Source organism: Orcinus orca, chromosome 1 (genome assembly GCF_937001465.1).
Source record: "Orcinus orca chromosome 1, mOrcOrc1.1, whole genome shotgun sequence".
Classification (NCBI taxonomy): domain Eukaryota; kingdom Metazoa; phylum Chordata; class Mammalia; order Artiodactyla; family Delphinidae; genus Orcinus; species Orcinus orca.
Genome location: NC_064559.1, coordinates 7,198,342 through 7,225,132, shown reverse-complemented (window position 1 = coordinate 7,225,132; position 26,791 = coordinate 7,198,342). Strand labels below are relative to the sequence as shown.

The 26,791-nt window shown below is 46.0% G+C and overlaps 1 protein-coding gene across 1 annotated transcript in view; it reads right to left on the bottom strand.

Moving 5' to 3' along the window:
• Positions 1-26,791, bottom strand: part of KIF26B (kinesin family member 26B) — a 500,879-nt gene that overhangs the window by 305,914 nt on the left and 168,174 nt on the right. The window contains exon 3 of the mRNA XM_049713434.1: positions 3,153-3,689. Within this exon, the coding sequence (XP_049569391.1) occupies positions 3,153-3,689 (537 nt within the window). The remainder of the gene's footprint in view (positions 1-3,152; positions 3,690-26,791) is intronic.

Sequence of the window (26,791 nt, the reverse complement as noted above, 5' to 3'; positions counted from 1 at the left end):
AACAGGAGCCATTCAGTCTAGCCAGACCCAGAGCCCCCCCTCTAGGGCATCAGGAAGACATAGTCATGACACGGGGACACTGGTTCACAGCCAGGCACCAAATCTCTTGATCCCAGAGAGATTTCCTCTGATCCCTTTAACTACTGCTCAGGGGAAATGCAGAAATTAGCCTGTTCTGAGTTGGAAAGAAGCAATCCAATTTACCCAGGGCAATCTCAGGTTGGTGGCTTACGGGAATCACCTTTGTATCTGGCTTTGGCCGGTGGCGCAGTGGTTAAGAATCTGCCTGCCAATGCAGGGGACACGGGCTTGAGCCCTGGCCCAGGAAGATCCCACCTGCCGCAGAGCAACTAAGCCCGTGCGCCACAACTACTGAGCCTGAGCTCTAGAGCCCGCGAGCCACAACTACTGAGCCCGTGCACCACAACTACCAAAGCCTGAGCGCCTAGAGCCCATGCTCCGCAACAAGAGAAGCCACCGCAGTGAGAAGCCCGCGCACCTCAACGAAGAGTAGCCCCCGCTCGCCGCAACTAGAGAAAGCCCTCGCGCAGCAACCCAGACCCAACGCAGCCAAGAATTAAATAAATAAATTTACAAAAAAAACACAATGCACCCTTCCCCTGCTTCCTCCCCTAAGGGTCACAGGACAGGAGCCTGGGATTCCAGACCATGGCAGCAGCCCCCACCAACACATAGCATAGTGTCCGGCACTTGGTAGAGCTTAATAAACGTTTGTTATTGTACAGGAAATTCTTTTTCATCTGAGGTAGGGGGAAAAAAGGAGGAGCAGAAAGAATTATTGCACAAATTTTTTAAATGTACCAATACTCCCTAATCTTCCTTTTAAGCTCCATCTTCAACTCTCCCCCTTACAGAAACTTTCCCCACACTTTGAATACTTTATATGAAAGCACCAGTTCCAAGTTCTTCTGTCCTCACTCATCAGCGCTGTGCAGCAGCTGAATCTTCTAACTAGCACCTGATACACGTTACAAGTGCTCTAGGGAGGTGGAAGGTGAAATGTGAGTTGTCTGTGTAACATGAGTATGTGGCTAGCACAGCCCAGGATGTGTAGAAAATATGAGCTGCGTAGAAGGATGTGCACCAGAGCATTTTATTTATAGTAGCAAAAACCTAAACTCTAATAATTGATGCTTGGTTATATAAATTAGGGCATACTCATATAATGGGTAGTATTTATATAATGGAATACTAGGCTACCATTAAAGATCATGTTTTAGAAAAGTAGATAATGGCATGGGAAAATGCCCCTAGTATATTAAGTGAAAAGCAGATCAGAGAATTGAACATAATCACAATTTTAGAAACTGCATGTGTAGAAAATCCTGGGAGGAAGTACACCCAAATGTTAGGTAGTCTATTTCTGGGTGATGTTGATTTTTAAAGGCCTACTTAAACTGTTTCATATTTTTTAAATTTTATTTTACAACAGACATGTATTCTCTTTTTATTATTTTCAGAATTGTCTATTTTTAAACTACAAACCAAAAAAAAGGCATATTATTCAGCAACGGAAAGCAGCTATTCTGTTCCTGCCCTAGATGGTTACGTTCAAGCATTAGACTATGAAGCCCCAACCAGGGTGCAAGTGGTTCCTCATTATATTTATATCTACAACCCAGAAAATTCTGTCCAAAGGTGAAGTGGCAGCCAGGCGCCCACAAGTCAAAAGAGGAGCCCTCTCCCTCGGTATACCATATGGTTTCTGAAAAGAAACCATATCTGGAAGAGATGTGGACCGGAGATTGCTCTGGAGTAAGCTAAGAAAGTTGGAAGCAGCCGTGGCAGGGAGAGCCGTTCTCCTGCGCCGGGGAGAGCTGGCGTTGGTCTGGCACTGGCTCTGCGGCCACAGGTAATTATTCCATTTCTCTAAGCATGCTGATCCCCACCTGTAAAAGAAAGATCTAACATCTGCCGGGCCGACCTCACAGGCCTACTGGGGGGTTAAACAACATGATGTGTGCTCTATATTTTATAAACTACAAAGCATCCAGGCAATGAAAAGTTTGGTAGCCCAAGAACGCTAACTTCTTAAGATAATGATCTACGCTCCCCACTTTCTTTCAAGGTATCAAGAGAAACAATCTATATTCCCTTCTACACTCTAGAAATTGCACCAGGAATTTTATCAGCCACATTCATAACTCAAGTTATGTTTCCCGGTACCCTTGCCCCATGAAACAAAAACTATGCTATGTGTTCACTCAGCGTGTTCCTTTTTTCTCCTGGGTATATGGACAGATCGGCCTGCCCAGACTCCCCTGAGAGAAGGTGCGACCAGGAGACTGAATTCTTGCCCCTTCCAGGCTGGGTCCCCACATGTCCCTGTGAGATCCTCCATCCTCTCTCTTCCTCCAGTTCCTGGCTGGTTGTACAAGGTCTGGTGGAAGACTCTGAGGCCTCTGGAAAAGGGTGATGTGCTAGATGAAGGAGGCTGGGTCCCGATATCAGAGTGGAAGGTCACCCGCCAAACACCCCATACGACAGGGACACAAGCGAGAAACAACTCGAGACCACTTGCCGCCCCAATTACCTACCCCAGCTAATACACTCTATGACCTTGGTCACCTCTCCACCCCAGAAAGACAGTCAACACTTTCTGCTGCTTCCCACATGAGTGACTCAAGGGACACAGAGAACACGTATGGTAAAGCCAACCCTCTTCCAACGGAAAACTCACACGAGCAAAATTAAGACAAATATTTTAGATTCCTTGGCAGACTTAAGACCTGCTCTCTTATTTCTATAGGGAAACTTGAGAGTACATGCTAATTTAAATAACTGAGAAGAGAAAATAAGAAAAGGGGAACACGCGGTTCGTTACCTAATCCCACAGTATTTAAGGTGGGTTGCAAATAGAAAAGGGTTAAGGTCTCTCAAGTTGGGAGAGATTAGGAAGGGTGTCGACCTCTCCTTCAGAGGGTAGAGACGATGGAAACAGAGTGCTATCTTGGATCACTCGTTCCTCATATACTTTATCTCTATTTAGCATTGTTCAGCAGGGCTACATGGAAACATTAGGCTCTGAGTAGGGGAGTTCCCAGGAGGACAAAGTAGAGACAGGAAGTGTTGCCCACTTCTCTGCTTTAACTGGAGCCAGCCCAGCCCTTTCTTGCTCGGAGGCTACTTACCTGGTAGGGGTAGAGGGTGACCCCGTTGGCTCTCGACAGGGACCAGGTGCCATCCAGGTACTGGTGAGCCTGGATGGCCACTGAGTTGAGGATATTCCCATTGCTGGGGCTGGTGGCCATCTGGAGGCTGACCTTGGCCTGGTGGGTTGGAGACCCACTCTTCTTCTCCACCCCATTGCTGACCCCGAGGCTGCTGGGTTTGCTGCTATGCTTACTGGTGATGAGGGCTGTGTAGTTGGAGGAGGCATAGGAGGTGGGCACAAAGGCCCAATCCCTGGGCTGCTGGAGCCCCCCCACGTGCCGGGACCCCACCGGAGTGGGGATGTTGGAGAGGGCTGGGGGCGAGCCAGGTGAGCCATCGAAGTGCTCACTGCCAGCCGCCTGTTCCAGGGTCAGCACCATCTGAATGGCCTCCTGCTTCAGCTGGTTCAGGTGTGTGGCGCAAATGTCACAGCGGTTGTCCCTGTCATTCCATGCCTTCCGGATGGTGTTGGGGACCTGGAGCTTGTCGTGAATCACAGCCGAGAAAGCAGCATCCTGGAGAACACACAAACAAAAAAATAAGGAGAGTCTATCAATCAAGGCTGGTAAGCGCAATTCAGATGCCTGGTTTCTGAGTTAAGCCCTAGGTGTACCCAAAGAGTTTGACTGTTTGACTGACATCCAGCAGAAATGAGCAGCCAGATTGGCAGACGAGCCCCTAGTTGACAAACACATTTGACAAATGTAAGATGTTTTGTTTTGTTTTTTTGCGGTACGCGGGCCTCTCACCGTTGTGGCCTCTCCCGCTGCGGAGCACAGGCTCCGGACGCGCAGGCTCAGCGGCCATGGCTCACGGGCCCAGCCGCCCCGCGGCACGTGGGATCCTCCTGGACCGGGTCACGAACCCGTGTCCCCTGCATCAGCAGGCGGACTCTCAACCACCGCGCCACCAGGGAAGCCCAACAAATGTAAGATTTTTATAGTGGAGACTTTAAGGAATTAAAAAAAAAAAAAAAAAAAAGCTTTCTAAGCATCCTCCTTACCTGGCCAGACAAATAAGAACATTCCAGATTCTTCCCCTCGTGTCCACTAAAGAATCATAGCTATAGCTGGATGCTCCCAAGGTGGTCATTAAGTAGACACAAATGGTCATCCAGGCCTGGCAGGGGTGAGTGCAGTCACTCTGGACCAATGCATTGTGGGCCCCCGTGAACTACGGAAAGTTGGCAGCAGGTGGAGGTACTACTTGTGACCCAGAACAGAGATTCTATTCTAAGAAAATCCTAGCCTCATTAACACCGTGCGCTAAGTGCCACTGGAAGAAAACCAAACTAAACAGATTCTGGACCAGAGATCTAGCCTCTCCAGCAGCCCAGCAAACCCCTACAGATTCACTCTGTTTACCATTGGCCCCACGGCAGGCTGGCCATGCCTGTACCCATGTGTCCGATATCCTGATCCATCAAAAGAAAAATGTCTCCTTGATAAACAGTCCAAGATACTTTTCCCCAGAAACTTCATCTAAAACTATTAAAAACTCTTTCGTTCAGAAACCCTTATCTAAAAGAAATCAGAAAGTGAATTTAATGAGGATGATTTCTTTCATTTACTTTGCTTTAGTTTTTATAGGAAAGCAAGACTGCACAGAGAAATAAGCAGTAGGTGTGTTAACTGGGTATCAAAATATTTGGCTTCTAGTTCTGGTACCAATTAGCTGTGTGACCTTGGACAACTTACCTAGCCTCACTGAACCTCTCATCTGTCACGCAAGGCCATGACCTGTCTTTATTGTAAGGTCCTTCCAACTCCATGACTCTGTGTAGGGAAATGGAGACAGGAGAGGACAGTGTCTGCATATATGGACGGAGCCACTATGTTATTTTGGGGACCTGGTTGAACTTTAGAGATTCCACAATTGCTGCAGGTAATTGATGAGGGTTATCTCAAGGCCTGTTTTCCTTAGGACATTGGAAGAAAAGCTTCCCTTCCGAAATGTGCTGGAGCTTTTTTGGGGTGGAAACCCCATCGGGGCTGACTGGAGTTTGATGAGCTGTGGGTGGGAAGGGAGATCAGCGGTGGGAGGGTCACCCTTAATTATGATCCATCTTGATTATTGGCTCCAGCATTTTGTTTTCCCTGTTTAACTACCCTGAACAGCTCTTCAGCGTGCACTGATTAATTGATTAATAAATCAAGAGGCCTCTTTACACAGCAGCAGCGAGGAGTGACTCAGGAGGTGGAAACTCAAGACGGTCACAGAAAATGATGGGGAACCATAGGAGGTCAAGGGTGATCAAGTCTCGCTGACGAAGCGATGCAAACCACATGCGACCTGCTTGCGGCGCCCTCCTCAATGAGAGCTGCTTCGTCCAGAGTCCCTGATCAAAACTCGGCATGTGTGGGACCCAAAAGGGCCCCTTAGGGACCATTACCTCAGTTTCCAGATAAGGAAACAGCTCCAAAAGGGTTAAAAGCTCGGACGACAACCAGATTTCTTGACCTCTAGTCCATGATTTTCCACTTCAAGAGACAAAGAGCCATATTCACCAATGGACTCATAATTTTGCCCAGACTTAAGGCTTTTCCCACATTCATCTACGAAATGTTCATTTATTCAAAAGGAAGTATTTGGGCCCCCATAGGTGTCAAGATATAGACCCCTGCTTCTTCACACAATGAGAATTTTCCCTTGTCAATATATGTCATTTGAAAATGTGATTTTTTTTTTAATGACCACATGGTATTTTATCCTGTAGCTGTTTTGTAAGTCATTTTTTAATTCCCAGGTCTACTACATAATTAGAGGCAGCGTAAGAGATCAGAGACTGGCATTCAAAAGCAATCTGCCACCCATGGCTTATGCTTTTAAGACACCAAACTATTTGGTCTCAAGAAACCTCAAATTAATCGCTTACTTAGAATATTTTGGTTACCCCAATCACCAAGAGGAGGCATCACAGTAAAAAAGGCAGCAATGAGATCAGTCCCATCCACATATCATAGTTTATCTTAGATCCTTGTAGAATCTAGATGTGACCCTGACATCTGCAGCTGGAGCAGAAAAGATACATCCGCTCCACAAGAACAGCCTGGTGCTGGGGACTCCTTTCCTCGCTTCTTCTTGGTTTTCACTGCTCTCCCTTGAAGCAGCTCCTTCGTCACTCAGCCTACTGCTATTTGCTGCTCAGCTTGCCACAAGCCATGCATGTTGGCCTCCAATGTGCCAGGCCGCAGATCTTGGGATGCACGAGAGCGGTTCCTGTTCTCTCTGAGTTCACCCTCCAGGGAACCCACTTGGCTCCTGGATTGCCAAACGCCATGCCCCCTTGTTGCCACCTCTAGCCTGGGACCGATCGGCACACACTCAGACCCATGGAGCCCAGCGCTCCCCTCCCGGTTCCCGAGGGGTCTACAAAATCACCTTGAGCGCCGGAGCTGAGCCCACCACCAGGTCGGCCCCCCCGACAGCCAGCACGTGGCAGAGCCCAGAACCCACTGTTGTCTCATCCAGAGGAAGGAGGAGATGAATGCTTTCATGAGTCTTCAATGGCTGACAGATGTCAAAGAGGTGTTCCCTAAATTAAGCCACCCTTGATCTGAAACTTTTTGTGAGTTCTTATCATCAAAAGGCCTCAGTCAGTCAAAAGATACACCTTACGGAAACCAAAATCCCTTTCAAGTGCTGGTCTACACGCTATAAATATTTCAGTGCAACTCAAACTTCGAAGAGGAATGGTCAACAGACATAGCTTTCTGTAAGTGCTGGAACAAAGGGAATACTGCTTCAAGGGAGAGTAGTAACAAACAGGGAGAAAAGAAGGTTTCAGAATCATGGATGGCTCACACTTACTGAGCTTTTCTGACATGGACCCAAGAAGAACTGTGGGAGCGCCCTCTCGTTTAGCTGGCACCAAAAGAAACCTGCACTCAGAGAAGGAATGAGTTAAGTGTGCAGTCTGGCGTGCTACCTAGTGCATGGGCTTCAAACACATTCATATCGTCTATCCCGATTCATCTCGTGACGTCAGAAAATAGTCAAATGGGAATAACGGGAATCCATGAACGGCTAAACCTCGATTTTTGGAGTCATAATTTTTATTTCAGCACCTTTGAAAATGGGCTAACAGCACTTGGGCAACATTTTCATCCTAAACTTTCAATATAAGTGTTCTGTGCCCAAAAGATTCTCATCTTTCAAAAATAATACAAAATTGTTATTATTCCACATGTACCATGAAGAGGAATTCAAGAAAACACTTAGGAAACGGATAAAGGTTCTTAGAAAGAAGGTTAGGGATAAATGAAGTTAATGTGCAGACACCTAAATCTGCCCATTTAGTGACTGCTACAAAAGAACAAAGAAAACTCCAGAAAATGGTTTTCCAATCCCTTTACTGCTCTTCCACTTCTTCTAGGGGCATTTCAGGAACCAGGTGTCCTGCCATGTTCCCTAGGGCTCTCGTAATCTAATGGCTCTCAAAGATTGACTCACATGTCTTCTGGCACACTGCTCTAAGAGATCATGACTAAATCTCTCTTCCTCAGGCAAGGGCAACCGAACCCACGGCTTCCATAGCCATCTGTATCCCGGTGACTGGGAATTCTCCATCTCCATCCATGCCTGGCCCTTCTCCTAAACTCTGAGCCTTACCGCCCCCTAGAAAACATCATCCAGATAAATACTCTTCAAACTGACAATTCAAAATTAATTTTATTTTCCCCGATCCTATTCTTATTCCAATAGTCACTATCAAAGTAAACAGTATTATTATCCACTCAGGCACCCAGGCTAGAAGTCTAGAACCTTCCTCGTCTCCTCCCTTGCCCTCCAATCCAATCACCAAGTGTGGTTGATGGTCCTTCCTAAAAGCTCTTGAATTGTCCCTCTTCTCCATGCCCACTGCCATGAGAAAGCTTTCAGCGTTTCTCACATCATCATGGTTTCCCTGATTCTAGCCTTGACCTCAAAACCCTCCCTCCACAAAAAAAAAAAAAAAGGATTTAACTAAAATGCAAATCTGATCATGTCATTATCCTGCTTTCCTGCACCTCTATTCTAAGAGCTATCTTCTTGTCTGTAGTCTTTATTTGTAGAGCTATTTGTCTGTTAGACTGTCAGCTCCCTAAGAGGAAATATTCTTTTCATCTTTAATTGCCCCAAGTCTAGAATAGTGTCTACCTCATAGTAAGGGCCCAACAAATATTTGTGAGATAAATAACTGGAAAGAATTCAACCAAAGCTGAAACAGTCGATAATGAAGTTGGTTTTGGTCCATCTGTCACTTATTTTGTCTAAGTGAGCTAGTCGCTTCTTAGGAAATTGTCATGAAATAAACTCCTTCAACTCTAGGGTTAATATAGTTTTCCAATTGTATTTGTTCTGCCTGGCTACAGAGCCTAATGTGAGTCAACCATAATCTGGATATCCTCCTTTTATTTGAATCTTCCTTAAACTATTAAAATAGATTCTCGGGCTTCCCTGGTGGCGCAGTGGTTGCGAGTCCGCCTGCCGATGCAGGGCACACGGGTTCGTGCCCCGGTCCGGGAAGATCCCACGTGCCGCGGAGCGGCTGGGCCCGTGAGCCATGGCTGCTGAGCCTGCGCGTCCGGAGCCTGTGCTCCGCAACGGGAGAGGCCGCAGCAGTGAGAAGCCCGCGTCCTGCAAAAAAACCCCCCAAAAAACTAGATTCTCTATTTGCTTGCCTCAATACACAATCTATTATTACTTTTTCCTAAGTTCCCAAGAAAACAATATTTATATGCAAAGAATTTTTTTTTTAACCATCAGGCCAGCTCATCATAGGAAAACTCCAGATTAACACTACACACCTGGTCCAGCAGGGTTAGACCCCACCCCCCACCCCACCCCCCCACCGCCACCCAGCAAGTAGGTAGCATGCTTATTTTCCAAGAGCCAGCAGCCAGCTTTCAACACGTGAGGCATGGCTGCTAATGAGGGTGGAGACTCTGGAACCTGAGCAAGAAAAGGAGAACTACGGCCCAGGCAAATCAAGCTGTTTACTAGTGTCCTCACTATTTTCTGTCCCACTTCATCCTCTGAAGGATGGGCTGTTTGGCAATAAACACTCGTGCCACTTGCAAGGACAGGATTTTTTTTTGCAGATTATTTTAGCCAAAAGAGTACTTAGAGTGCATTTCCCCAAAGCCTCTGGGTCTGTGAGGAAAGCAACAGCTGGAGTCAGCGTCCAGCATGTGTTGTGAAAATTCCTGTTGATGTTTGCTCCTGGTTTATTATTCTAGAGGCCTCTAGTGACAAGCTTAACAAGATTTAAGCTGTTCTTCAAAGGCAGTTTCTTTCCACTTTGTTCCTAAACTTTCTTCTTCCATAAATGCTACCCCGTGAGGCCCAGAATGATGGCTAGAGCTCCGAGAATGCAATGTTTTGTTCCCCACCGCGGGCAGTTTCCCAGAAGATCAAGGGAATTTACCCTCACACGCCTTGTAATCCTTCCACACGAGGGTCTGCACCCTCCGCCCCTTCCCCACCTCCTGCTGCATTCCCTATCTGTGTCCTTTCTTTCTCATGAATCTCAGCATTCTTCCCAGCAGTTCTGTCCCCAAAGGCAGGTGTCAATATGAATGATCCTCTGTTTTTAATGGAAGCTGCAAAATTGGAAGTTTGCAAAACAACAGGTAGCGAAGCTCAGGCGAATCAAACCCAAGAAGACAAATATTCTCATTCACAGTGAAACATTCAAATATTTGGATTCAAAGGTCTCTGCAAGGAACTGGGTTTGTTTCACCTTGGCAATTTCAGAAGAAGAAAAAACTTCCACTGGCAGAAAGGAGACTTTAAAATCTGAAATTTAAGGATACCCCCAAAATGCCAACCAGTGGGTGTAACTCCTTCCTCGGGAAGATTGGGTTCCTCCGTGCTCATCAGCCCCTGATCTTGCATCTCACTGTCCACACGTGCTTGATGGGACGTGCAAGATCAAGGGGGATGCAAAGGGTTGGGGAACCCAGAGTCTCTCACATGAGACGCTACTCACCCAGCCATCATACCAAACCTACCCAGCAGGAATTGACAGACGTCAGTATCCTTTACTCCTGCTGTTCAGAGTTCCCAGACCCACAAACAAGGCATATGACAACCTGGGAGGGAAGCCGGGGAACAAATTAAGACTGTGTCACAAGCAATGACATCCCAACACTCTTTGCAGAGAAGAGTGACCACCCTCACGGGCTGCCATTCGCGCTGACACACGGTGCAAACTCAAAATCCCTGAGTGCTTCCCTCGGTTTCACACAGCAGGGCTCATTCTCCAAAGTTAGTGACACGGAGGAAGAGGGGCATGAAAGAGGTGACCAGGTGTGTTACACTTAGAGCTTGCTCCCGTGAGGCCTGAGACAGCCCAAACCACCAGCACCGTTGTGACAGCAGCTGGGCCAGGCCCTGGAATCACAGGTGGCCCACAGACCGGCTCCATGAACGTGCAACTTCCTTCTGGCCTTCCAGGCCTCATCCGAACCCCAGGCTTTTCATCATTATTGGACACAAGCACTGATCCTAGCGTGTAAAAAAGAATGAATGTAAAAGATGCTGGATAATGAGCTCAGAGAGAGGCCAAAAAAAAAAATGTCAAAGGAAGAAATGTTAAATGTCAGACCAAAGTTGTTCTACATGAGAAACCAAATTAACCTGGACCGTAGTGACTGCGCACAGCCTAAGCAATCCTGACCCGGGTTACGAGCAGAGAGATGCGGGCCCATTAGAGATGCACGTGCACTTCAGTTTGAATGATTCTCTTCAGCACCGGAGGCTGCTGGGAGCACCAGATGCAGGCAGGATGCAATTAATAGGGCTGCTTGCTGCAACGTGTGAAAAAGTGTTGCAGACGATAAGACTTATCTGCTTCAAAAGAAAAGGGAGGTTTTTAATTGGAACTTAATGTGATTAAGAAAAGTTCATGAATTACTCAAAAGAATAGGTGAGGTGTTTCTCGTAATGACCAGAGAAATTTTTTACGTCTGTGTCTCTCATCTTTTCCAACTGAATGGCACAGACAATGTCTCGATTCTTTTGAAAACATTTGGTAGCGAGTATGGACGCTTCGAGACAGGGCTCCATCACTTAGTAGCTGTGTGACCTATCCAAGCTTCAGTCTCCTTAAATGTAAAAATGGGAAATGATAAGAGTCCCTATTTTACTGAGTAACGTAAGGGTTATACACGCAACATGTTTAGCACAGTCCTGGTCCTTGGGAATGCTCGATAACGGTGGTGATTATTATCAGTGTTTCACGTCTCAGTATCTAAAGCAGTACCATGTTTATATCAGCTCGGTACTTCAGATGATGGTGACGATGAGAACAACAATGATCTGGGGCTTACTTATATCCAGGAGGACTTAGCAAGCACTTTTGGAATTAAGAGGTGCGGGGATGGTAAAGAGAACTTGCGATCTTCAGCTAACCACCTCTTACATTAGAGGAAGTCAGGTCTTCTTGAAAGAAACCAATATAAGAGTGGGTCCCTGGGACTCCTGAGCTGATATCGCTGAGCATGGACTGGATGACTACCGGCCTTCTCTCTTAAGAGGTGAAATAATCCAAGAGTCATTCATTTCCACGGAACTGAGACTATGATGCCTCTCGCTGAAAAGTACTCCTCATTTCTCCCTCAGGAGCGGGTGACGCTCCAAAGCGGGTGCTGACTGTTCAGGCCGAATCACAGAGCCATCAACCGGCCTGTGCCTCCGAGGAGTTGCCAGACTCCACCCAGGAGATGGAGAAAGAGAAAGGATTTCACATTAGCAAACCTATCTTCAAACCTGAAAATCTTGCTGGGGAAAAAGGATCCATTCATAAATAGTTTCAGAGCTTAGGATGGGAGAGGAGACTCACAACACCTACTTAGAATGTTTTCCTTAACTTTAAAGTTCATGTTCAACATGACACGAAAAGAATGTGCTGGACTTTACAAATATGAAGAACTAATCACGACCGTAGTATGACGTGCTAAAATTTGACCTTTAAATTATTAAAGTCTATCTAGATTAGATGTATTTTTTATGTGCGGGCTATAATGTACCATCAGGTGGCAAATGGATTTATTTTCGATCTGTGAGTGGTTGTATTAGTATAAGGTTACTAAGGAATCTGTTAATTATCTAATTATGAAATCTGCCTAATGTTTCTTTTTTCTGTAATTGATTTCGTATGCATGAAACACTGCAGAAATTTACTTGGCTGTGTTTCCTTGGACTTAACTACAAAAAGATAAAGTACCTAAACTTTGATGTTGTTGCTGGTGTTTCTAAAAGATGAAATTTTAGCAGATAAACTCTGCTTTGACCATAAACTACAACAAACCTAAACACTTCTGCTGGTCCCCCTGTGACCTAACCCTTGCAACCCAGTATTTTGGGGCCCATGTGGTTCACTTCAAGCTGTCTTGTCAGACATCTCTCTCCGGGTTCCCCGTGTGACCCTGCAGGACAGGCAGGGTGGGTTTCCCTCTGTCCCACAGAAGCCCCCGCATTTCCCATCTCTGTGCCTTTGCTTACGTTACTGCCCTGATGATAATTCCCACCCTGCCTGTAAACCACAAGAAAATTTGGGGAGGGGGGTGCAGGTAATAGATATGTTCACCGCTGTGCTGATGGCTTCATGGGTAGATACATATGACCAAACATATTAAATTATACACTTCAGATGTGTACCATTTACTAAATGTCAATCATATACCCATTAAGCTGAAAAGAAATCTTGTTTTTCCATTGTAAGGCCCAACTTGTCCATGAAGTCTGACTCCCAGAAGGCGCTTCCATCACACTTCTCTGGTCTGAGTAATTCACGTCACTTAGCAAACACTTCCTTGTTAGTTAGGGTTGTACATGCTCTATCTCCACCATCATGGTAAATTCCTAGGGGGCAGAAACCATACCATAATTTCAACAGTAATGATAACTTCTACACCTGCCCCACTGGAGTCTACTCAAGACAGCAGCCAGGGTGATCCCTGTAAGTCTTAAATCTGATCCTGGCGTTCCTCGGCTAAAAATCCTCCCGCATCCCCACCCGACTTCCGTCAGGGTCAAGGCAAAGTCTTTGCACTGGGCACCGCAGGACCTGGCCTCCCGTTCCCTCTCCGACCTCCGTTCCTGCCCCCGCTCCCTGACTCACTCTGCTCCAGCCACAAGAGCCTGAGCTGGTCCTTGATCACACAGGGAATGTTCACTGTCACCTCAGTGACTCTGTACTTCTTTTTCCTTCTGCATGGAAAACTTGCCCCTAGACATACGTGCCTGACTGTCTCTTACCACCTTCATGGTGGTCAAATATCACCTTGTAAATGAGGCCTCCCTGACCATCTAATTACAGCTGCAAGCCACCCCCAGCATTCCCTGACCCTCTGCTCTGCTTTCTCTCTACATGATCTATAGTTAGGAAGTCTGTTCACTGTCTCCCCTACAAAATATACATCGAATGAGAGCAGGGACTTTCGTCTATTTTATTCACTGCTGACTCCCTAATGCCTAGAGCAATGCTTGAAGTAGAGTAGGCACTCAGAAAGTATTTGTTGAATGAGTGAGTGAGTGAGTCTCTTTTCAGTGTAAGGGGTTCCCACATCTATTAGCTTCATCTTTCTTACGGATTATCACTTTTTGCTTTGTGCTAAAGTCTTTTTCCTTATTCTTTTTCATGCTAGATTTTAGTGTCCTCAGAGGACTGGGAACATTTGTTGTGTCTGACATCCCTCTGGGGCCTTGTTTCTCAAGGTGTCGCCTCCAGACCCCAGCCCATCCCCATCCCCCTGCCCCTGCACTTGGGAAGTTCAGAACAGGTCAGATCCCAGGCCCCCTCCCAGATCCTCTGGCTCAGAATCTCTAGGGAGTGGAGCTCTGGGTGCATTTTAACAAGTCTCCCGGGTGATTCAGTGGTTCAGTGTCACAGAGGAAGAGATGGGGAGGGAGAAGAAGGAAGAGATACCTCTCCCTTTCAAGTATCTAAGCCTAGCTGTGGCCTTTGAAGAGCAGCTGACCATCTCCTGCAGAGCTCTCCATGCCAGCCAATGGACTGCAACTCCTCTGAAAACCTCAGGCCTCCGCTTTTTCTAGACAATCATTCAAGACGATGATAAGTGGCTCTTGGGACATAGCCCAAGACTACAGGTATAAGCAAATGTCTTTTCACCAAATTCTCTCCCTAATCCAGTGGTTTCAACCCCTGGTGATTTTGACCCCTAGGAGACATTTGGAAATACCTGGGGACATTTTTCGCTGTCACAACTGGGAGGGGGCTACTGACATCTGGTAGGTAGAGGCCAAGGATACTGCTAAATGTCTTACACTGCATAGGAAAAAACTCCCATGACAAAGAATGATCCAGGCCCAAACGTCAGTTGTGCCGAGGTTGAAACCCTGGCCCGAGCCCTCTCCCTGCTTCCTTCTCACACGCTCTCCTAGGAATCTCTATGCAGGACCACAAGGGCGGGGGGGGGGGGTTCTAAATCCAGAAACTAATCTGGGCTCTCCTCTACCTCGTTTTCTCTTAAGTGTGGAGACACTAAACTCTAAAAAGCACAGGCTCTATGCCGACTCTTGGGTGGTGGCCGACAAGCGGGCCAGCACAGTGTATGTGGGTGGGCGAACCCAGGGTGGGCACTGGCCCCAGGCTTTTAAACCCCTCACTCTGCCGCCCCCTGCCTCGGGCCTCCCTCGCATCTGGATCGCATGCCCTTGCCCTGCCTGGTGCGACGGGCACTGCTGACAGGACCACGCGCTGTTTCCAAGAGTGTGGTGGGAAAGGCTGACGTGAGCCCCAAGGTCCTGACCACACGAAACCGTGAATCCGGTCGGGGTTCAGGCGGCTGCAGCGGAGCCCAGTCACCCCTGGCTCTGCCGTCTGCCCGGGTTTGAGAGGGTGCTGCGGAGGTTGCTATGACTACGAAATCCCCTCAAGCCGCTGAGGCAGGTAACTTTCTCTTGGAGAAAGAAAACCAGTGCCATGACAAGAAGAAGTCATCTCTGAGATGCAATTTGGTGCCATCATAGAGAAGCCCAGAGATTTCTTTGTTCCTGTGAAAACCACATTTATTATGTAGCACAGACGATGTGCCGGGTTCCATGCCGGTTGGGTTTGGTGAGGGAAGTCACAGAGGCTTTGGCCATAGGTGCCCCCGGCTGGAGGAGACTCTGAGAGGATGAGGACCCAACGGGACATTTCTGTTTCCACTCATGATCCATTAGAGATGACGTCACACACCCTTGGCAGGGGGAGTCCTGGAAACATCTAACAGATCAACAACTTCCAAGACCTAGTTATAAGATCTGGGCTTGGAGGCCTAGAACTGAACCATCTATCATTAGACATTTGTTTCCTTGTTCAGGGTGGAATAGATTAATCACAGAACAGTCAGCAATACCTCTTACCCTTCTCTCTTCCGTAATGATCTTCAGTGAGACAGTCTGAACTGAAAAGTCACTGAGATGAGCAAAATCACTGAAAAAGCTATGAACGTGGTAGGACGGGAGGGCTGGGGGCTCAGGAGGGGCAGGAAGGCTTTACCCAGCCTCTCTGCCATCTTCGGTTAATAACACTCATCCCTGGGAAGCCAGTTACTGCAAACTATTTACATACACACAAGTCAGAGGACCAGCCAGCCAGCCTCGGTTCAGATTCCCATCTCCTCAGTCCTGACCAGGGGTTGCTGCAGGGCAGGTGAGGGTTTCCACACATGCCTGTGAGTCTGTACCATGCCTTGGCATCCTCCTTAGGGTGTGCCACCCCTACCAAACCCCACCAACAGAAGTTGAACCTCTTTCAGGGCTACAATCTTTCCTGGCTTCTCAGAGGACCTTTGTGGCAGGGAGAGTTGACACAGCATATCTTGAAGATCTGAACAAAAGCTGAAGCTGTCTATTTTTTTTTTTTTTTTTGCGGTACGCGGGCCTCTCACTGCTGTGGCCTCTCCCGTTGCGGAGCACAGGCTCCGGAAGTGCAGGCTCAGCGGCCATGGCTCACAGGCCCAGCGCTCCGTTGCATGTGGGATCTTCCTGGACCGGGGCACGACCCATGTCCCCTGCATCGGCAGGCGGACTCTCAACGACTGCGCCACCAGGGAAGCCCTGAAGCTGTGTATTTTGAATGATCCCTTCTAGATGTGCCTACAACCACAACAAGCCCAAGTTAGTATTAGAAAGAGAGAGAGGGTGAGTAGACCAAGACTGCACTCTCTGCTGCTTCTAGTCACGCTAGCACATGGGAGCCTAGCATTTGACAGAGTGCAGTTGTACTTATCTGCTATACTGTTATTATTCACTTATCTTCATATTTTTTAAGGGGGCCTTTTGACTAACAGGCCCTACAAAAGACGGATTTGAATCAGTCAGTTCATGTACATTGTCTATGTATGTAAACTAACTGTGTAAGAAACTTATGACAACAGCAACTATCTCACCAAAATCTCTGACGTGTCAATCTTATGGAGAACATGAACAGCCTCAATGGGAAGGAGCAATGCATTTAGGAATGCATTAGGAGTGCAAGGGGGGGGGCTTCCCTGGTGGCACAGTGGTTGCGAGTCCACCTGCCGATGCAGGGGACACGGGTTCATGCCCCGGTCCGGGAAGATCCCACATGCCGCGGAGCGGCTGGGCCTGTGAGCCATGGCCACTGAGCCCACGTGTCTGGAGCCTGTGCTCCACAACGAGAGAGGCCACAACAGTGAGAGGCCCGTGTACCAGAAAAAAAAAAAAAAAGAATGCAAGGGGGACACACTGCCCATCTTCCCCACTCTACGTGTGCGCACGCACACACACACACACACACAAATATACATCTTTCTTGGAGGAAACTAGTAAGATGACTCTGGTGGGAGGTTCCGGGGAAGCAGTACAAATAAGACACACTCAAAAATTAAAATTTCCAAGGGTGGGAAGAAAACTCATCCCCTCCCCACACCTGCCTCTAGTCAGTCTCCTCCACATCAAGTGTGGAAAGTTAGCTATAGATATGTTCATTCAGTGATTTGTGTGTCCCATAAGGGATTAGAGTGCAAAACTCTGCCCCAGGCATTTCCTAGGTAACTTTAAAGAAGTAGGAATGAGAGAACAAGAGCATAGAACACACTTAAAAATAAATTTTAATTTTGGTTTTGATTATAGATTCCAATAAAATTTGAGAAATTTTTAAGAAACATGGTGTGAACTGGATTCGGGCCTTCCATATCAACAGGGAGTCAGAAGCAGTGAAAGATTTAGGGCATATTCCCACACATACATGGCCACGTTTTAAAATTCTTGAACATGTAGTAATTCCCAATACAAATGCAGACAGGTAGATTTTGCCCCGTTTATCTATTCATTCAATATATTCACTCATTCATCTCTTCATTCACTAATTTCATTCATTTATCAAACACTTACTAGGTACCTAATTGTGTCAGGTTCACTGACAGGCATTGGAAAACAAACATAGTCCAACTTTTATGGTCCTTTAGGAAAACCATAGCCTGTTAATGTTGTTATTTAAACTATTTCTGGCTATTATCGTCAACTGAAAACATGCTGTAAAACCTTCTGGAATCTTTTATTACGATTTCAGGTGAATTTATAAATGTCATAAAACTTAAGGGAAGAGGAAAGACGACTATTTATACATTTTTTATTCATTTTGTAAATGTGAATCGATTTACTTTAAAAAAATTAAAGACGTGGACTTCTAAAAGGCATCTGTCTGTACGTTTCCTGCGATGACTTCATTCATTCATTCAGTAGCTATTCATTACACACCTACTATACACCCTGCATTGGCGACAGAGTGGAGCACAAATCTCTGCAGAGCTCTGCTGCCTGCCGCTCTCTTCTGGCGAACAATGAATAATGAGCAAATACGTGACACATCCCACGGTGACACGTGGAGAACAATAAGGCAAGGCAGGTAAAAGGGACTTTGGGGATTGGACGGGCAGAGATGGCCTCTCCTGAACAGAGACTTGAAGGAAGCAAGGTCATGGGCCCCAGCAGGTATCTCCGGAAAGCATCCCGGTCAGAAGCCCGGTCCACATGCGGAGGCCCCCAGGTAGGAGCGCTATTCGCATAACTAGGAACAGCAGGGAGGCCTGCATGGCTGGAATTGGGTGAGTGAGGAGGGGAATGGTTGAAAATGAGGTCATGAGATCAGGGAGAATATCAAGTCGAGAGTCCAGGGGTGAGGCCCAGGCTAGAGACAGCATTTCAGAGGCCAACAGGGTATAGCTAGCATTTAAAGTCATGGGACTGGGAGGGGTCACACAGGGAGTGAGTGTAGATAGAGAAAAGGTGTGATGACTGAGCTCTCCAGCATCTATTTAGGGGAGATGAGAAGGAATCAGCAAAAGATACTGAGAGGAACAGATAATGAGGTAAAAGGAGAAACCAAAGAGACTGCTGTTCAGAAAAAGAGGCGGAGCACGTAGTTCAAGAAGGATGGAATGATTAACCCGTAAACACTGCAAGTAGGTCAAGTAAAATGAGGGCTGAAACGTCATCACTGTATACTATGTATGGCCTAGAGGGTAAACTCTTTCATCTCTCTGTTTCTCAGTTTCCTCATCTGTGTAATGAGGATAATAACAGCACCCACCTTACAAGCTTATGTGAGTTAATATTCGTAAAATACCTACAACAGCGTGGCATAGTAGGCGGTCAGCAAGTGCTTGTTGAATGAATGAATGTAGCAAAAGGATCCTATCACGATTAGTGTCTATCACAGCTCACCTATTATCCATCTATCATTATTTTCTCTGATGACCTTTGAGCTTTTGTCTGAGTAATGGCAACTAAAGGCTGAATGGAGTGAGCTCAAGAAAGGGCAGAGATGAGAAACTGAAGACAGAGTACAAAAAGTCTTTTTTAAAACTAAATTTGCTGCAAAGGGAATCAAAGAAATGGGACAGTAGTCAGCGGGGGATATGAGGTCAAGTGACCTCTTAATTTTCTCTTTTAAGTTGCGAGCTATAACAGCATTTTGGTATTCTAAAAGGAACGATCCCGTAGAGGAGGAAGACATGATACAGAAAGAAGAGGAAACCGCTGGAGGGTGTCACTGAGCCAGTCAGCAGGGTGGCATCTAGAGGATGCCCGCAGCCGTGCGGAGAACAAGCAGTTCACCCAAAGTATCAGCCAGAGGGGAGAGAAGGTGGACAGTCGGTGGGAGCCTAGGCAATGCAGCTGAGAGGGAAGATGGAGAAGGCGGTGTCAGAGGCTGGGAAGAAGAGGACAGCATAAAATAGTCTAACAGGAGAGCGGAGAGCGAACAGTACAATTGCCAGCAGGGACCAAGAGCCTGCTTGAGGTGAATGGTCAGAAACTGAACACAGTCACCGTGGTTTTGTGTTTTACTTCACCCAGGTTTAGCTGGGCCAATAAGTGGGCTAAGTTGGTGGAGAACAGGATTTTACCAAGGCTGCAGTTTTGTAAGGAGAGTGGGATGAAGAGAGAGAAGGGGAGAGGAAGGAAGGAAGGAAGGAAGGAAGGAAAGAAGGAAGGAAGGAAGGAAGGAAGGAAGGAACGAAGGAAGGAAGGGAGGAAGGGCACAGTAGTTCTGGGCAGGACAGGGCCGGAGCCCCACCTGCACCCCAAGACAGCCTAGCGATTCCACCAAGGAAGCCCTGGGACTTCTCTGGATTTATGTTTAACACTTATCTTCAGCAGCTGTGACAGCACGACAAAGGTCTTCTTCTTGTTTGTTCTCTGGCTTTCACCTCGTAAATCAAAACCACACCTCTGCCAATTCCTCTCCTTTACAGGCGGCATGTTGCAGTTTCATGAATTACAAGTCAACATCTCATGCCCAAATATATCTAGTTCACTTGAGATTTTGTGGCCTGTCAAAAACGTCAAGCATTGACAAGAATAATAAACCAGATCTCACAGCGGCCATGAGCAAGGTCCTTATCAGTTGAGCAAAGAATATGTGCTTACTGTCAATTCCAAAGATGACTTCTCTCATACCTCTAGCCTACTGCTAAAAGCAAAAAAAAAAAAAAAAAAATCTAAAGTTCAAGAATTTAGCAAGAACTTTGTGAAGTTCATATTCACAGGTGGTTTCATCATGCTGACTTGGACACAGACCTTCATGTGTAGAGGGTATTAATTATCCTGGCAAAGCAGAGGCAAATGGAGATTCTCCTGAATATATATATCATGGTAGGAAAAAATAGATTTTATGGAACTTTCTAAATATTTTTAACAGTTTTTATACAATAAAGTCATTGGCCGGCTCCACCCTTAAATCTCAAATGATTCCCATATGAAAGGTATTAACTCTTTCTTCCAACAATTCACACCCAAGCAACTATATACTGAAGATACTAAAGGAATTTATTTTCCTAATTCAGCCATAAAAACATAATAGTGAAGGCAGATACCTGGAATATATATTTATGGTTGTTTCTTTCCAAATTAAACATGAATCTAAACTCAGTCTGGCTCTTCTTCTCCAAATCCTACTTAAGTTGATGCCTTCCCTCTTCCATCTCCTTTCTCTCCCCATCTCCTCATACAAAGGTCTTACTCAGCTGGTTCGCTTTCTCCCAGGGCTCTAAAGCACTGAGTTCAACCCTGGTAAACTGGCCTGGATTACTAAGAAATTGTGCAATGGTCCCTTCAGTTCCTCGGGAAAAACAAAATAAAATAAAAACTTCAGAAGAAAGATAGAAGCAAAATGACTAAAGACCATAGACTGAGGAGCCGCCTTAGATGAGAGACCTATTTTCCCGTCTCTAAAGCCCTCCCTTGCTTGAATCCATACCATCAATACTCTCAATTAAACGACAACATATTTTTTGAAAAAGCAATTTTATATAAAAACACTGAAGACAACTGTCTCTGCGCTTTTCTCTCCTGGGCTCCAACTTAAGTAGGATTTGGATGACTCTATCTGGATGACTCTATCTGAATGACTCTAACACCTTCGACTCTTGAATTTCTTCATCTTGCAATGGTTGCTGGTTGTGAAATTAAAACCCACTGAAGGCAAGAAGCTATTTACTTGGTCAGGGCTTCCCTGGTGGTGCAGTGGTTAAGAATCTGACTGCCAATGCAGGGGACACGGGTTCGAGCCCTGGTCCGGAAAGATCCCACATGCCACGGAGCAACTAAGCCCATGCGCCACAACTATTGAACCTGCACTCTAGAGCCCGTGAGCCACAACTACTGAGCCCACACGCCACAACTACTGAAGCCCGTGTGCCTAGAGCCCGTGCTCCGCGACAAGAGAAGCCACCACAATGAGAAGCCCGCGCACCACAACGAACAGTAGCCCCCGCTCGCCGCATCTAGAGAAAGCCCACACGCAGCAACGAAGACCCAATGCAGCCAACAATAAATAAATTAAATAAATAAAACAATGATTAGGAAAAAAAAAAAAGAAGCTATTTACTTGGTCAAATGTGTGAAAAATCTTAAGCAGTCAGGACTACTAATGCACACACAACCCCTACGCCGTCCACCAAAGGCTCAGAGGCAATCAAATGCATCCCCCCAAAGTGCAACAAGGCCTGGGGATGTTTTCTAGTTCACAGCACCTGGGGTGGTCTCCAGAGGACACATTCTTATTCTTCATTCAGGAGGAAGCAAAGGATTACTTCCCAACTCATTCTGTAGCCTGTGAATTTGAAAATCCAGAAGGGAAGCGAAAAGAAAATCTACATCTGGGTAGTAAAGCATCATGTGAACCCTGGAGGGAGATGATGGAAGGCCCAGGAGCTCAGGCCTCCCACAGCTGTGCTGCCTCCCAGCCAGTGGCCAGTTAGCCAGCAAGGAAGCAAGACACATGTAATTTGGATGCTTCTAAAAAGAGGGAGGAACTTTTCAATGTGGACAATGTGGTTTGCTGGGTGGAAGCAAGTTTATGAGCTAATCTGTATCCACGTGATTCTTCTCTAGGTCCCTGGAGATTCTGCCGTCTCTAGAGCCCTCAGCTTTTCCAGTGAAAAATCTGGCAAACCTACCCTTTTGTATGTCAAGGTCTCTAGCATTATAGACACAGCTCCAAAGCTCCCCTAAGAGGACTCCCACTTGACTCCAGGACATTGAATGACTTTTAGTGTCAATTCGGTGTACTCTCAGCCCAAAGAACAATAAGGACATCTAAGGAGCTAGAATTGAGGATGGATCTAACTGTAGGAATGAAAAAAATAAAGAATGAGATGCAGTAGGGCCTGTCAACTCCATCTCCTAAATATGTTTCAAATTCATGTTCCGTATCCACTGCTGTCCCCAACCTAGTCATCGAGGTCGCCATCATCTCCCATCTGGATGACTAATAATAAATCTCCCTGTTCTATACTAGCTCCCTTCACACACAGCAGTTAGGGTGGGGTTTTTTTGTTTGGTTTGTTGGTTTGTTTGTTTTGAGCTTCAGGAATTCCCACAGCTTAATCCAAAACCCTCCCTTTGCCTGCAAGGCCATCTGTGATGTCGCTCCTACCTCTGTCTCTCCTCCTTCCCTTGCCATATTTATCCTTCAGATCTTGGCTAAAAAATATCACACCCTCAGAGACGCTTCCCTGCCTGCAGACTAAGTCTGACCCCATGTTGTACTCTTCTATCGCGAGACCCTGTACTTTTCTTTTGTTGCACTTATCACAACCGTGACTGCAGAATTAATTGGATAATTAGTCATTTAATGTCTCTTTTCTTCACTGGAATATAAACTTCTTGAGCATAGGAACCTGTCTATCTTCCCTCTGTATTCTCAGGGTCTAGCATGTGGTGCAGGATTACTACAAGTACTTATGAGAGAACGAATAAATAAATGACTGGTCTCTTTGCACAGGGTCATTCAGGACAGACTTAGGGATGGGGCTAGACAAAGGCAGGGCAGGTCCATTTACATCCCAATACAGACTCAAAGGATAACTCTAGCTCAGCCAGAGCAGCATGTCATTTTCAGGATACTCCCCTGGTTTCACTATAATGGAGGGAAAAAGAATTCCAGAGCGAGGGAGCTTGATCAAACCCATGGGGTCTGAGGTTAGGACAAAGGGCTGGGACACTGGGTCCTGGTGTTCTCTCTGACACTGCTCAATTGCAACGAACAATATGATGTATAAAATAACTCAGGGTACCTAGGACTGTCAGAACCCACGCTCAGCAAATCCCATGGCACACAGGCCACTTGGTAAATCTCAGCAAAGCATAAAGGTGTGGATTTCAGTGCAACTCTAACAGCCACTTTTGTATGGATTACATAGAGTTCCTCAAAAATAAACCAAATTTCTTGTGTATTAAAAAAAGAGGTGACTATATAACTTTGTAAATATACTAAAAACTACTCAATTGTATACTTTAAAAGGGTCAATTTTATTATATCTCAATAAAAAAGGCATTCCCTTCACCACCCCAAATCCAAACCATGTTTTAGTGCTCATTTTAATGGTACATATAAATATTTTACCCATAGGAGTCTATAATCTTAGAAGCCTACCTTCCATAATGAATATTGGCTCTTGGTACTCGAAAATTAATAAAACAAAGTGAAGTATATTAGCTAGGCTGAGCAAGGAGTACACTGAAGTCAGAACTAGTAAAAGCTAACATTAATGTGGTAAAGCCACATCCAGCATGACTGCCTTCACAGGAGAAAGTTTCTCCATTATCAGTGGCAAAGGCCACAAGAATAATCTGAAAGCAAATTCTACCTAGAAAAGATATAATCTTTTCTATATCTTATAGAAAAGTATAATTCTATAATCCATGAACTATACAATATTTCTTGCTATTGTACTCGAATTCCAGTACCATTTAAATATCCCACGAGACCCTCTGTAATCTGGGATACAGAATCATGGAATCCTTCACACTGCAAGGACGTCTGTCATAAAAGCTGAGTGCGATCAATATGCCTACACTCCAGGAGCTATGGAGAGGGCAGTTAACGTGCCGTGAGGCTTCTAAGAGTGCTATAGCTCTCCAGAATGTTTTTGCCCTTTGAGTCAGAGGTCACAACACACCATCAGTCGAGTGAAGCAGGAAGAGTAATGGCTAATTGGACTCAAAAGCCTTTTACAGAGCAACTGAGCTATGTTTTAGAAGTAAAGGGAAGGTGGTGCTTAGTATTTAGTTGTGCTTACTATCACACAAAAATGTGTATGCATACACACGCACGTATATGGGTCACTCAGGAATGCATGTAAACATATCAGATGTACACATGAGTAGAAACTAACGTCCAGGAAGAATCCAACATGTAGATCAGGGATCAGCCAACTTTTTCTATAAAGTACTAGACAATAAATATTTTTGGCTTTGCAGGCCCTATAGTCTCTGTTGCAATGACTCAACTCTGCTGTTATAGACAATATGTAAATGAACGAGCATGGCTGTTTTCAATAAAACTTTATTTATAAAAGCAAGCAGCAAGCTGGATTTGGCTTGCAGGCCATAATTTTCTGCCTCCTGATATAGATAATGGAAGAATACACTTGTCAAGAAACAGTTATTTAAACGATTCCAAAGGACTCTTTCTAAAGAATTAGAGACAACCTTGTCTTCTTATAGTTATGAGACATAATTTAAGCTTTCGATGATTCAGTATCTACTTATAAACATTAATTAATTTCATACCATGCTATATAACATAATGTGCAATGGAATAGTAAAGTGTAAAAGGCTGTGTGCCCCTAAACCAGCTGGTTCCAGGAGGCCATACGTAGATTACACGGGTCTGTTTTTTGTCTCCTCTCCTCCTGTCAAGCTGTTAGCCATCACTTTGTTGCTTTTTTCTCTGTGATTGTCTCTGTCTTCAATATGCCATTCCTGATCTGCTCCAGGCCAAGAACAGTATCTAAAGTAGGCCTGGTTGTGAAGGACCAAACGTCTCTCTTATGCGTAGAGAAACACAAGCACGAGGTAGCACGAGGTTTGTCACCCCCAGGCGTGGCTACTCCATGGCCCTTTGGACTATGTTCTAATTCTTCACTTATTTTACATACTCAAGGTTGTTACATAAATGACTTATGGGTGAGATGTTACTCTTGCCTGTACGTGTAGGTGCACCTACCTACACACACATCCACAGTTATTTATTATTCGTTCCACAAATATTTATTGCATTCCTCTGTGCAATTCTAAGTAACTCGGAATACATTAGTGAACAAAGGTTAGAAAACCGAAATAAACACACACACAAACAAACAAAAGCCGCCATCGAGGAGCTTACATTACAGCAGTGGGAGATGGATGAATCATCTCTGTCCTAAAGTAGAAATGGATTTAATCACTAAAAACACATGGCTCTTAACACACACACGGACTTCCTAAGTACTTGTAGGTCACCAGGTTAAATGACTAACGATTTTAGGTTACAAAACCTCCAAATGCCTCCCTCCTCCACACACAGGTAAAGTTACTTCTGTTTGATAAACCCGGATGCCCACTCACTCTGATTTTCTCCTGCATCTCATTTCCTGCCTCCCCGCCCCAGCGGCAGGCCCCCTTGGAAGCAGAGGTAAGTCACAAACCAGCAAAAAGACCTAACAGACTACCTGGGATTCCAAGCGGTCAGCCTGTTCCTGGATCATTTAAAACTGCTTATTTGACTGGTAATGAGGTAATAAATTCCTGTGATCTGGGAGGTGAACCAAAAATCCTAGCCCAAGTCTCAGTTTCATCTAAAATTGACTACTTAGCAAAGGGTCAGTCTTTCCAGTTTAATGAAGCTGGCTGTGTGGTCCCTGAGCACTCTGGGAAAAGAAAGGATAAGAACTCCCAGGGTATCAGCAGCATTCAGGTGAGCAAGGCCAGAAAGCATGTTGTTGATCCAGAGGGTGAACAGGAAAAACCGGGAAATGACTCAACCCCGAGGGCCCTTCACGAGCTCTCCCAAGCGCTACTGCCACAGATCTGCCACCGCCCATGCCTACAGACAAGCAAATCATCTTACAGAGAGAACATTTCCTGCCAGTCCACGGGGTCATGATTTCACATTCGTGGAGAAAGGAAAATCGCATCCCTCCCCAGAGCAGATCAAGGATACAACCGTCACCAAGTGGCCAGATGAATCGTTCAGCGTCCAGGACGAAGCGCACCTAAATGGCTGTGACCCACAGTCTTGCCATGTGCCCCTAAGTCCTACACATCGATACACTGGCCCCCCAGCAGTGTACAGGAGTGCTTCTTTTTATGGCCCCCCAGCCTCCTTTCCCTTTCTTCTTCCTGGGGACAGAGGATGGTGCTTCTTTTAGAGAGCCCCCTTGCAGCATAAAGGCAAGAACTACACAGAGTGGGGCAGGATTTTTCAGTGGAGGATTTTTTTTCCTTTGGGAATAGGTGAGCAGGGAATTCCAGCTCTCACTCACTTCCTAAGCCTCTCACTCAGCGGTAACCAGAGGGGTAACTCACTCAGTGGCAACCACTCACTGGTAAACCAGATGCAGGAGCCTGGGATGCCACGCCTGGGGAGGCCACAGCAGGGCCCTACAGGGAAGGGGCACTCCAGGGCTGGGAATGGGTTGAGAGAACACCTAGGAGGTCAAACAAACAGTGCCCTGGGTAGCGAGGCCCATCTGTGGGCTGGGCTAGCCCAAGTATGCCTTCACATTTAGCACAGGAGGGCCATTTGGGCCGCACAGGCCAGAGGTCAGGTGGATGGTCAGAAGTAGCCGTGAGTGAGCAGGGCAGGAGAGGGCAGACACTCCATTGGCCC